The following is a 13,764-nucleotide window of genomic DNA, read 5'->3' as shown; positions in this document are numbered from 1 at the left end:
CCCCCCGCCCTCACGGCCGCACAGATGCCCATTGTGTCCGTTATCTCAAGTCGGCTCGAGAAGGAAAGCAGGGAGGACTCCTCTTCTCTGCCTCCTACTTCAAGGCCATCCACAGTGCAAGCACTTTGTCATGAGACGATCAAAACAATGAAAAGAGTACAAGATGGCACATTAGCTATTTAAAATATGACTATAGAAATATAGAAAGAAGTAACTCTTAATTATGGATAGATGTGGATATATGCATCCGTCAATATATACATATATATGTGTGTTTATATATACATATGTATAGGCTATATATGTGTGTTTGTATATACATATGTATAGGCTATATGTGTGTTTATATATACATATGTATAGGCTGTATATATGTGTGTTTATATATACATATGTATAGGCTATATATGTGTGTTTATATATACATATGTATAGGCTATATATGTGTGTTTATATATACATATGTATAGGCTGTATATATGTGTGTTTATATATACATATGTATAGGCTATATATGTGTGTTTATATATACATATGTATAGGCTGTATATATGTGTGTTTATATATACATATGTATAGGCTATATATGTGTGTTTATATATACATATGTATAGGCTATATATGTGTGTTTATATATACATATGTATAGGCTGTATATATGTGTGTTTATATATACATATGTATAGGCTATATATGTGTGTTTATATATAAATATGTATAGGCTGTATATATGTGTGTTTATATATACATATGTATAGGCTATATATGTGTGTTTATATATACATATATGTGTTTATATATACATATGTATAGGCTGTATATATGTGTGTTTATATATACATATGTATAGGCTATATATGTGTGTTTATATATACATATGTATAGGCTATATATGTGTGTTTATATATACATATGTATAGGCTGTATATATGTGTGTTTATATATACATATGTATAGGCTATATATGTGTGTTTATGTATACATATGTATAGGCTGTATATATGTGTGTTTATATATACATATGTATAGGCTATATATGTGTGTTTATATATACATATGTATAGGCTATATATGTGTGTTTATATATACATATGTATAGGCTGTATATATGTGTGTTTATATATACATATGTATAGGCTATATATGTGTGTTTATATATACATATATGTGTGTTTATATATACATATGTATAGGCTGTATATATGTGTGTTTATATATACATATGTATAGGCTATATATGTGTGTTTGTATATACATATGTATAGGCTATATATGTGTGTTTATATATACATATGTATAGGCTATATATGTGTGTTTATATATAAATATGTATAGGCTGTATATATGTGTGTTTATATATACATATGTATGGGCTATATATGTGTGTTTATATATACATATATATGTGTGTTTATATATATATATTTATAGGCTGTATATATGTGTGTTTATATATACATATGTATAGGCTGTATATATGTGTGTTTATATATACCGTACATATGTATAGGCTATATATGTGTGTTTATATATACAGTACATATGTATAGGCTATATATGTGTGTTTATATATACACATATGTATAGGCTATATATGTGTGTTTATATATACACATATGTATGGGCTATATATGTGTGTTTATATATACATATGTATAGGCTATATATGTGTGTTTATATATACATATGTATAGGCCATATATGTGTGTTTATATATACTCATATGTATGGGCTGTATATATGTGTCTTTATATATACATATTAGTCAGATCTAGTCTGACCAATCTAAGTCTATGATCATGAAGTGATGAAGCCCACGACTCGGGTGAGAGGCAAAATGTCTTGAGACAAAGCAAAGAGTCCAGTTGTGATGGACTGAGATGACAAAGACCTGAAGACTCACAGACTAATATTACTAACTCACCAGTGCCTCCATGGAAATGCCCCCCTCTACCTCAAAGAACTGCTCACCCCCAAATCCTCCACATAACCTCCAACCTCCGAGGACAAAGCTCCGAACTATGGGCGACCGGGCTTTCTGCTCCGCCGCTCCCAGTCTGTGGAACGCTCTCCCAGGGCACCACAGACTGTGGATGCTTCTAAAAAAGGCTTAAAAGGCCTTCTTTTTTAGATACATGTGTGCTAGTTCTAGCTATTAGGCTGTTCTAGTTTTTATTTTTTTACTATTTATTTGACTTGTTGGGGGCAGCTATTTGTGGTTCTAGCCTTGTTGTTTTTTAAATGAGCACTTTGAGGTTGTTTGTTCAATGTAAAGTGTTTTTACAAATAAAATCTATTATTATTATTATTATTATTATTATTATTATTATTATTATATCCTTTACGTTTCTGTTTGCACTTTACGGTGTCATTTCCAGACAGAAGATACCCTTTCAACAAATGGGATGACACTTTAAGGGGCCAGGGTATAAAAGTTCACCCACCAGGTCCAGAAGATGCATGTCGCTGTTCTTGACATTCTTGCCAGGGCTCAGCAGAAGACCAAAACACCTGCAGAGTGAAACTAAATATTATTACAAGGTAAATACCATAATAACAACAGCAATCTCTCTCCCCTCCCTAGATGAAGTGTACAGTGCCAGGTGCCTCAAAAAGGCCCAAAACATCATAAGGGACATAACATCTCACCCTGGATATAAACTTTTTGAACTGCTGCCCTCGGGCAGGAGATACAGGACGATAAAATGCCAGACAAACAGATTTAAGAACACTTTTACCCGAGAGCAATAGTGTCGCTGAGCACAAGGCATAAAAAAGAATGACTGTGCATGTGAGCTGTGTGCTCGCTATTTTATCTATTTTTATCTATTTTTCTGAGTACCATGTTCTTACGTGTTATTATGCATTTGCACTAAATTAGTTTGCTTGCAATTTCGTTGTACAATGACAATAAAGATATATTCTATTCTGAAAGAAAGAAAAACAAACTATTACAACAAAATAATGACCACAAAAAGAATTGGAATGAGAATAGGAATAGAAAGAAGAATAAGGAAAAATTATGAAGAAAAGAAGAAGAAAAAGTAAGAGAAAAACAAGAAGAAATTAGGAGAACAGGGAAAAGGAGAACAAGGGGGAAAAAAAGGGGAAAAAGGTGAAGGAAAAAGAAGAATGACAGGAATTAGAGAAGGAATAAGAAGCAGAACAAAAACAATAAGAGGAACAGAAACCAGAATAGGAACATGAACAGGAGAAAGAATGAGAAGAACTACAAAAACAAGAAAATGAAGAAGAAAAATCATCCATCCATCCAATTTCTTCCGCTTATCCAAGGTGGGATCGCGGGGGCAGCAGCCTAAGCAGAGAAGCCCAGACTTCCCTCTCCCCAGTCACTTTGTCCAGCTCCTCCCGGGGGATCCCAGGCCAGCCGGGAGACATAGTCTTCCCAACGTGTCCTGGGTCAGACCTAGGGAGGTGTTTAGGGCCTCCCCTCCATGTGGAGGAGCATCGGCTTGACTTTGATCTCCTCCCGAGTGACAGATCTTCTCACCCTATCTCTAAGGGAGAGCCCCGCCACCCGACGGAGGAAACTCCTTTGGGCCGCTTGTACCCGTGAGCAAGCTAACAGGCTAGCAGGAGTGTTTGTTATGGTCAATACCTCTCGATGGCCAGCTCCTTGTTGGACGTCTGCTGCACATAAATGACTATTTTCTTGCCCATGCCTGCACGCAGCTTGAAGCTCTGCTTGTCCTTGTCCTTGGCCACAGCGCTGGTAGGAGGAGAAGGACATCCATCACAAGTGAAACCACAAAAGCAACATGGCGTGCAGCGTGCAGACGAAGGAGATGTTAACACAATCACGCTCCATTTTCATGGGAAATGGAAGACTTTCCTCCACTGAACTACACAAGACGAGACGTAATGAATGACAAATGCAATATTCAACACATTTGAAGACCATAAAGTAGAGAATCCTCCAAGCCAGGGGCGTCCAAACTGTGGCCATTAGCGCCACATTCTAAAAAAATACTCTTAAAAAGTGTAATAAAAGAGCAAACAGGTGAAATGTAACAAGAACAAGTTGCAATGTTGACTCTTTAAAACTAGCATTGCTCAAAAATAATAATGAATCAAAATCTATATTGTTATGAATTATTGACCTTCAATTACTTCACATCAAATATTTACACTTTATTTATTTACTAATAATTACACTTTCAAATATTTGGGGGGAAAATATTGCATATTTTGTCATACATTTTGCTTTGTGCTATATAAAACAAAAAAAAAAGTTAAAAATTAAAATGGCGGCTAGATTTCAAGCTGACCTAAAGACTTAAGCGTTGAAATGTTCGAAACAATATATCAATTATTTCTACACACTTTTATGAGTGAGATCCAAAAGTGTTTAAAATATTATTTTTAACCTGTCATACCTCAAAAAATAATAATGAATCAAAATCAACATTTTTATGAAGGATTGACCTATTCAAGGCTTTAATGACGTCACATCAAATACAGCAGTGGTCCCCAACCTTTTTGTACTTGCGGACCGGTCAATGCTTGAAAATTTGTCCCACGGACCGGGGGGGGGAGGGGTAGTAAAAAAAAAATAAATACAATTATTATTATTATTTTTTTGTTGTTGTCATAAATAAATACAATCATGTGTGCTTACGGACTGTATCCCTGCAGACTGTATTGATTTATATTGATATATAATGTATATATTGTGTTTTTTAGGTTGATTTAATTTAAAAAAAAAAAAAAAAAAAATTTTTTTTTAACTTCTTGTGCGGCCGTGGCCCGGTACCAATCGGTCCACGGACCGGTACCGGGCCGCGGCCCGGTGGTTGGGGACCACTGAAATACAGCATATGTTGTCATAAATGTTGCCATATGAAAAAAGAGTAAACAAATACTAAACATTTTTATAAAAATCATAATGGAGGGATAGATCTAAAGACTTATGCATTGAAAGTAAAAAAAAATGGATGATTTATTTTGAAACACTTTCATAAATAGGATCCAAAAGGACCCCACTCATAAAAGTGTTCAAAATTAGAAGTAGTAAATAAGACTGTCATTTCTCCAAAAAATCAAAATGAATCAAAATCAACGTTATGAACTCTTGAGCTAATTGAGGCTCCAATGATTTTACATGAAATATCCCACTTTGACATGTTGGGAGAAAATATTGCATGTTTTGTCAGTTTCTTAAAACAGGGCTTTGACAAAAAGTGCATAAAACGTTTAAAAATAAATAATGTTATATTGACAGACCTGAAATTTAAGCTTATAAAGAATTTTTAAAAATAATATCCTTCTGGGTCGCTGGGACCAAATTTTAAAAAATTATGTATATATTGGTTTTGGAAATGAAAAACATCAAAATGCTTTGATTTTTCAGTGTGCGGCCCTCAGTGGAAAAAGTTTGGACACCCTTGATCCAATAAATATGATCTAATTCAATCCTAAATCTTGATACTGCTTTTCCCTTTCTTATTTCATTTCACTTGTTGTTTCCCACACTGCCGTGAGTACCTGAAGGTGCCCTTGCCGTCGTCCTCCTTGATCTCCAGGCTGACGGTGAAGGTAAACAAGTCGCTGTCCGGCGTCAGCGGCGCGGCCTGATGGGACGCCGCCAGCGCCGCCTTCTTAGCTGAGCGGCGGAAGGCGGTGGCGAAGCTGTACAGAATCCTGCTCACCTGTGCAGCACAAACAAAGCTGTATGAAGACAGGAAGATGACGAGGTGACAAAGACATTCCAGTATTACTAGATTCTGATTTCTTATGATTTGATTATTTCTATTATTTTATCTCTATTGTTGCTCTTTTTGTTTGTACTGTTTGCATTTTAACCAAGTCAAGCACTCCACATAAAATGTTCCGACTCACTTGGACTGTCAATCTTTCATCCGCTTCGGTTCTTGGGGCTAACCAGTCCATTCAGACTGCTTGTATCGCACATGATATCACAATTTGCATGCCAGTCGATATCAATCCTTCCTTGGTTGTGTGATATCAGGCCAATATTAGTACAACAAGTGTCCATTTGTGAGGTCCACACAATCTTTTTGGTTCATTTGTGAGGTTTTTCCCACATCCATCCACACAATATTTTTGGTTCATTTGTGAGGTTTTTCCCACATCCATCCTATCAATCTTTTTGGTTCATTTGTGAGGTTTTTCCCACATCCATCCACACAATATTTTTGGTTCATTTGTGAGGTTTTTCCCACATCCATCCACACAATCTTTTTGGTTCATTTATGAGGTTTTTCCCAAATCCATCCACACAATCTTTTTGGTTCATTTGTGAGGTTTTTCCCACATCCATCCACACAATATTTTTGGTTCATTTGTGAGGTTTTTCCCACATCCATTCACACAATCTTTTTGGTTCATTTGTGAGGTTTTTCCCACATCCATCCACACAATCTTTTTGGTTCATTTGTGAGGTTTTCCCACATCCATCCACACAATATTTTTGGTTCATTTGTGAGGTTTTCCCCACATCCATCCACACAATAATTTCGGTTTATTTGTGAGGTTTTTCCCACATCCGTCCACACAATTTTTTTGGTTCATATGTGAGGTTTTTCCCACATCCATCCACACAATCTTTTTGGGGTTCACTTGTGAGGTTTTTCCCACATCCATCCACACAATCTTTTTGGTTCATTTGTGAGGTTTTTCCCACATCCATCCACACAATCTTTTTGGGGTTCACTTGTGAGGTTTTTCCCACATCCATCCACACAATATTTTTGGCTCATTTGTGAGGTTTTTCCCACATCCATCCACACAATCTTTTTGGTTCATTTGTGTGGTTTTTCCCACATCCATCCACACAATCTTATTGGTTCATTTGTGAGGTTTTTCCCACATCCATCCACACAATCTTTTTGGTTCATTTGTGAGGTTTTTCCCACATCCATCCACACAATCTTTTTGGTTCATTTGTGAGGTTTTTCCCAAATCCATCCCATCAATCTTTTTGGTTCATTTGTGAGGTTTTTCCCACATCCATCCACACAATCTTTTTGGTTCATTTGTGAGGTTTTCCCACATCCATCCACACAATATTTTTGGTTCATTTGTGAGGTTTTCCCCACATCCATCCACACAATAATTTCGGTTTATTTGTGAGGTTTTTCCCACATCCATCAACACAATTTTTTTGGTTCATATGTGAGGTTTTTCCCACATCCATCCACACAATCTTTTTCGGGTTCACTTGTGAGGTTTTTCCCACATCCATCCACACAATATTTTTGGTTCATTTATGAGGTTTTTCCCAAATCCATCCACACAATCTTTTTGGTTCATTTGTGAGGTTTTTCCCACATCCATCTACACAGTCTTTTTGGTTCATTTATGATGTTTTTCCCAAATCCATCCACACAATCTTTTTGGTTCATTTGTGAGGTTTTTCCCACATCCATCTACACAATCTTTTTGGTTTATTTGTGAGGTTTTTCCCACATCCATCCACACAATCTTTTTGGTTCAAATCTGAGGTTTTTCTCACATCTATCCAATCAACCGCTGAGTTCAGCCATCAACATTTGAATGAGCGTCCCTAATCCCAATTTGACATAACCTTTCCAAACAAGCACTGAACACTCAGTCGACATGAAATAAGAAATAAAGCAGACATTTGAAGGAGAATTGGGGGAGGCTGTGAAGCACACACGCGCTGACACATCCTCTCCTTGTCACCTCTTCTTCCTGAGGGGTGCTACTTTGTGTGCGTGGGAAATGCGAGCGCTGCAACACAGCCTGGAGTGTGTGACATAACTCCTTTGCACCAGGGGAAGCTCCCTCACACTGACACGGCCCCTCTGGGACATGCTGGGGGACTGGCAGCCATATCAGCGTGTTGGTAAACCCACATTACAACTTTTTTTTTTGGAATTGTGCCTGTCATCCACAATCCTTATGTAAGACAACTTTTTCTTAAATGCATTCTAAGTCGTAAAATACGGCAAGTAAGAGGTGGCTAACAATACAGGTAATGGGAGTACACTATTCCGCCCATGAAGTACTCCAAAAAGCACCAACAATACATGTCGGTACATACATATGCGCTAACGCAGAGGAACTACTTTTAGTGGTGCTGTAATCTCAGAGAGCTAACCAGCTTTTGCTGCTATATTGACATATTGAGCTGCTGCATGGCCTCTGAGTTGGTGAAAGTTCATTCTAGATGATAAAAGACTGGATAGCAGAAGGTTGTGGACATAAACCAACTTAGACACGGGGATTATCAGAAAGACACGGAAAAACCTTAATTTTTTATAACGCTTCATAAGGATTATGATCAACGTAAAGGGGAAGATACAAACATCCCATCAGTCTTTCTCCCAGTGAGAGCAGACATTGTACAGTAAGTGATTGTGTTATTATGTTTGTAGTTAGCACTTAGCAATATTGCTACATTATGCTTAGTGTTTGACTAAACTGCATCTGTTTAGTTTCTAAAACTTGTAGATCATCCTCCTTATATTCAGGCTCAAAAACAGTAGTTTCTGGATCATCATGTGAAGGGAATAGTGAACGTTGTGATGCATCTGTGAAATTAATACGCCGCTGTATGCTTAAAATGATAAAAATATGTAAATATTACATGTTATTATGAATGTCCCTGTTACTACATGACATATATACTTACACAATGTATATATTATGTTATTATGAATGTTAATACATGACATATATACTTACATCATGTATATATTACATGTTATTATGAATGTTACTACATGACATATATACTTACATCATGTATATATTACATGTTATTATGAATGTTACTACATGACATATATACTTACATCATGTATATATTACATGTTATTATGAATGTTACTACATGACATTTATACTTACATCATGTATATATTACATGTTAGTATGAATGTTACTACATGACATATATACTTACATCATGTATATATTACATGTTATTATGAATGTTACTACATGACATATATACTTACATCATGTATATATTACATGTTATGAATGTTACTACATGACATATATACTTACATCATGTATATATTACATGTTATTATGAATGTTACTACATGACATATATACTTACATCATGAATATATTACATGTTATTATGAATGTTACTACATGACATATATACTTACATCATGTATATATTATGTTATTATGAATGTTACTACATGACATATATACTTACATCATGTATATATTACATGTTATTATGAATGTTACATGACATATATACTTACATCATGTATATATTACATGTTATTATGAATGTTACTACATGACATATATACTTACATCATGTATATATTACATGTTATTATGAATGTTACTACATGACATATATACTTACATCATGTATATATTACATGTTATTATGAATGTAACTACATGACATATATACTTACATCATGTATATATTACATGTTATTATGAATGTTACTACATGACATATATATACTTACATCATGTATATATTATGTTATTATGAATGTTACTACATGACATATATACTTACATCATGTATATATTACATGTTATTATGAATGTTACTACATGACATATATACTTACATCATGTATATATTACATGTTATTATGAATGTTACTACATGACATATATACTTACATCATGTATATATGACATGTTATTATGAATGTTACTACATGACATATATACTTACATCATGTATATATTACATGTTACGAATGTTACTACATGACAAATATACTTACAGTGTGTATGTAAAACATTGATGGAGGTTTTTTAGAGCGCTTTATATGTCTCCATTGTGAGCTGACTTTTGTTAGCTCTTATTTACGAGTTAAAATGCATTAAAAAAAGAAAAACATATGTGTTCTTGTCTTACAAAAGATTTGGGAATGATGTGCAAAAAAAAAAAAAAATGCAGTTTCCCTTTAATGTTCACTGACTTTGATGTGGTAGTTTTGACAGAAGTTTTACATTTAGTTTTAGTCGTAGTCTTTTGACAAAATTAAATGTTAGTTTTAGTCAAATTGTAGTCATCTTAAATTGATTTAGTTTGACTAAAATAGAGAGCATAAAAGATGAGGCCTCTCTGAAGATTTTAATGAGGGCAAGTAATTACAGTAAATTCTGGACCATAAGTCGATGCTTATTTCCTACGCTTTGGACCCTGTGGCTTATTAACCGGTGCGGCTAAAAGTCTGTTATTGTTTGCCATCTTTTAAACGAGTTGGCTCAATGCATGGACTGCATTGCCTTCCTGTTTAGACTGAGCTTTGAACCGGAAGTACAAGTGTCGTTGCAGTTTCTTGCGGTCCATAGCGTTTCTACTCAAGTAGATTCTTCATTCATCACTTCAAGGAACATTTCTTCATTTTACAATATAACTAAACCAATTCTTACTTACTAAAGCGTCCCATGTGTGATGTCTGTAGCATTAGCTACTATGCTAACACGTTTACGAGTGTCTGTGTTAGTCTTACTAACTTATAATAACATTCTTTTTGTATTGTTTCAGTTTCACAAATTCCTCAGTAAATTCACCAAAACGTCAGCGTGGAGTTATTGAGTCTGTTGAGCTGATTGGAGAGCTAGCTTGCAAAGCTAGCGGGTCCATGACGTTGACTTCTGTTTTGTTTGATCAGCCGTTTTACTGCCGTGTTACAGACACGATTAAGGTATGTCAGAAAATATTTCGGTGTGAATAAGTCACTTCACAACGTATATATCTGCAGCTTACAGTCCGGTGCGGCTAATATATAGAAAAATACATATTTTTCTTCTAAAAATGTAGTGGGTGTGGCTTAGATAGCGGTGCGCTCTATAGTGGGTAAAATAGGGTTTTAGACAATCAACACCGGACTATACACACACACACAACCAGCCCACATCATCCCTGCTCACCGCCTCTTGGATTTGGCAGCGGAAGACGTGGATCCTGAAGATCTCAGCGTTGTAGTGGCTCTCGGTGAAGGCGAAGCAGTCGCTCTCCGCCGTGCCGTCGTGGCCGCGCACGCAGAACAGGATTTTGTAGATGGGGTAGTTGGCGATCTCTGTGCTGCTGTGGGGGTCCAACAGCCTGCGAGGATGACAACGTGCCCCGTGAATATCGTAAGACGTGTTTTGGCACAACGCTAGATTCCAATTCCACCATTAACGGGAGCATCAGAGATGAATCGTATTTGGTTCCTAGATAACTCACAGTTAATGGCGATTAATCACAGATAGAAGTTCTTTATTTCATACTACGTAGATGCCATTGACAGTGCAAACATTCAAGGAACTTTATTGGCACGTCATTTCACCACCATGTCCCTCTTTTTCAGCTTTAAATGATAACATCTTCTTTGGGCCCTTTGCTCTCTTTCCACCTTGTTATTGTTCTATGAGCCATCTCTCAGTCTCTACAATATACAAATCATCATCATCATCGAAATAATGGATGAATCATTGCAGCTTCACACGCCACTGTGTGAAAGTGCAGAGTAGCGTAAAACAAAAGTTACGATGTGGGTACACACCTTAGTTTTTTGTTTATAGCTTTGTATGTAGTTAAACTAGTTGTTGTTCACCTTGGATGTATTTATGAGAAACTTAAGTTGGAGCACACACCCCCTGGAGAGTTATGGTTTCCAATCACCCAATCCTAGTGTTTGTCCGACTTTTCAGAAACCAAACGCGATCAGATGAAGGTGTTTTAAGGGCTTGTAAAATGCTTATTTACAGCCCAACTGTTCCAGAAATCGGACTAATTTAGTGCATGGACACTCGCAATCCAAACAATACCCCCCCTTTGTGGAGCAGAAGCTATGACAGCCATGGAAGCACATTCAATCTCTTAAAGGCCTACTGAAATGATTTTTTTTTATTTAAACGGGGATAGCAGATCTATTCTATGTGTCATACTTGATCATTTCGCGATATTGCCATATTTTTGCTGAAAGGATTTAGTATAGAACAACGACGATAAAGATTGCAACTTTTGGTATCTGATAAAAAAAAGGCTTGCCCCTACCGGAAGTAGCGTGACGTAGTCAGTTGAACATATACGCAAAGTTCCCTATTGTTTACAATGATGGCCGCATGAAGTGAGAGAGATTCGGACCGAGAAAGCGACAATTTCCCCATTAATTTGAGCGAGGATGAAAGATTTGTGGATGAGTAAAGTGCAAGTGAAGGACTAGTGGGGAGTTGAAGCTATTCAGATAGGGAAGATGCTGTGAGAGCCGGGGGTGACCTGATATTCAGCTGGGAATGACTACAACAGTAAATAAACACAAGACATATATATACTCTATTAGCCACAACACAACCAGGCTTATATTTAATATGCCACAAATTAATCCTGCATAAAAACACCTACGTGTTTGTTATGCTAGCTCCTATGCTAGCTCCTAGCTCCATAGAACACGCCAATACAATTCAAACACCTGATCAACACACACAATCACTCAGCCCAAAAGACCGTTCACCTAACCCAAGGTTCATAAAGCTTATATATTTTTAAAAAGTTACGTACGTGACGCGCACGTACGGTCAAGCTATCTAATGTTTAGCAGCCAAGGCTGCATACTCACGGTACCTGGTATTCAGCTGGGAATGACTAAAACAGTAAATAAACACAAGACATATATTTACTCTATTAGCCACAACACAACCAGGCTTATATTTAATATGCCACAAATTAATCCTGCATAAAAACACCTGCGTGTTTGTTATGCTAGCTCCTAGCTCCTATGCTAGCTCCTAGCTCCATAGAACACGCCAATACAATTGAAACACCTGATCAACACACACAATCACTCAGCCCAAAAGACCGTTCACCTAACCCAAGGTTCATAAAGCTTATATATTTTAAAAAAGTTACGTACATACGCAAAAAAAAGTTGCGCACATACGGTCAAGCGATCAAATGTTTAGAAGCCAAAGCTGCATACTCACAGTAGCACGTCTGCGTCTTTGTCATCCAAATCAAAGTAATCCTGGTAAGAGTCTGTGTTGTCCCAGTTCTCTACAGGCGTCTGTGTATCGAAGTCAAAAGTCCTCCTGGTTAGAGTCTCTGTTATCCGAGTTCTTCCATCTTGACTGCATCTTTCGGGAATGTAAACAAAGAAGCGCCGGCTGTGTACTGTTGTTGCTGACTACGTTCGAAAAATACGTCCATTTCGCACCGACAACTTTCTTCTTTGCTTGCTCAGCTTCCTTCTCCATAATGCAATGAACATGATTGCAACAGATTCACGAACACAGATGTCCAGAATACTGTGGAATTATGAAATGAAAACAGAGCTTTTTGGTATTGGCTTCAATGTGGAAGGCATACCCGTGTTCCCCGGTCTACGTCACGCGCATACGTCATCCGCAGAGGCGTTTCGAACCGGAAGTTTAGCGGCAAATTTAAAATGTCACTTTATAAGTTAACCCGGCCGTATTGGCATGTGTTATAATGTTAAGATTTCATCATTGATATATAAACTATCAGACTGCGTGGTCGGTAGTAGTGGGTTTCAGTAGGCCTTTAAGGATGGGCTAGGAATAGTAATAAATGCTCACTAATATGTAGAAATAGAAGATAAAATACAACAAAAACACACTAACAAACTGCCACTGCTAAGCTAACAAGCACAAGTGAGCTAATGCTGCTCTGTCTGGGCGCTGACGTCACACGTCACTTGGCAACAGGCACACTTCCCCAATATGAAATGTCTCAACTGTGTAAGCCAGATATTTGAAGTTTTTTTTTTAGTAACGCATGACTTACTTTACCCAGTAATTAATTATATTTAT

General features: G+C 36.6%; 1 protein-coding gene across 2 annotated transcripts in view; it reads right to left on the bottom strand.

Annotated features, from left to right (window-relative positions):
- The window catches only part of LOC133656222 (rab GTPase-activating protein 1), a 124,935-nt gene that overhangs the window by 88,167 nt on the left and 23,004 nt on the right, over positions 1–13,764 (bottom strand). For both annotated transcript variants that reach the window (XM_062057142.1, XM_062057143.1), the window contains 4 exons: positions 10,882–11,056; positions 5,506–5,669; positions 3,620–3,730; positions 2,445–2,511 (listed from right to left, as the gene is read on the bottom strand). In XM_062057142.1, the coding sequence (XP_061913126.1) occupies positions 2,445–2,511; positions 3,620–3,730; positions 5,506–5,669; positions 10,882–11,056 (517 nt within the window). The remainder of the gene's footprint in view (positions 1–2,444; positions 2,512–3,619; positions 3,731–5,505; positions 5,670–10,881; positions 11,057–13,764) is intronic.

This window comes from Entelurus aequoreus, linkage group LG08 (assembly GCF_033978785.1).
Source record: "Entelurus aequoreus isolate RoL-2023_Sb linkage group LG08, RoL_Eaeq_v1.1, whole genome shotgun sequence".
NCBI lineage: Eukaryota > Metazoa > Chordata > Actinopteri > Syngnathiformes > Syngnathidae > Entelurus > Entelurus aequoreus.
Note: the sequence above shows the minus strand (reverse complement) of the source record. Positions and strands in the feature narration are given on the sequence as shown.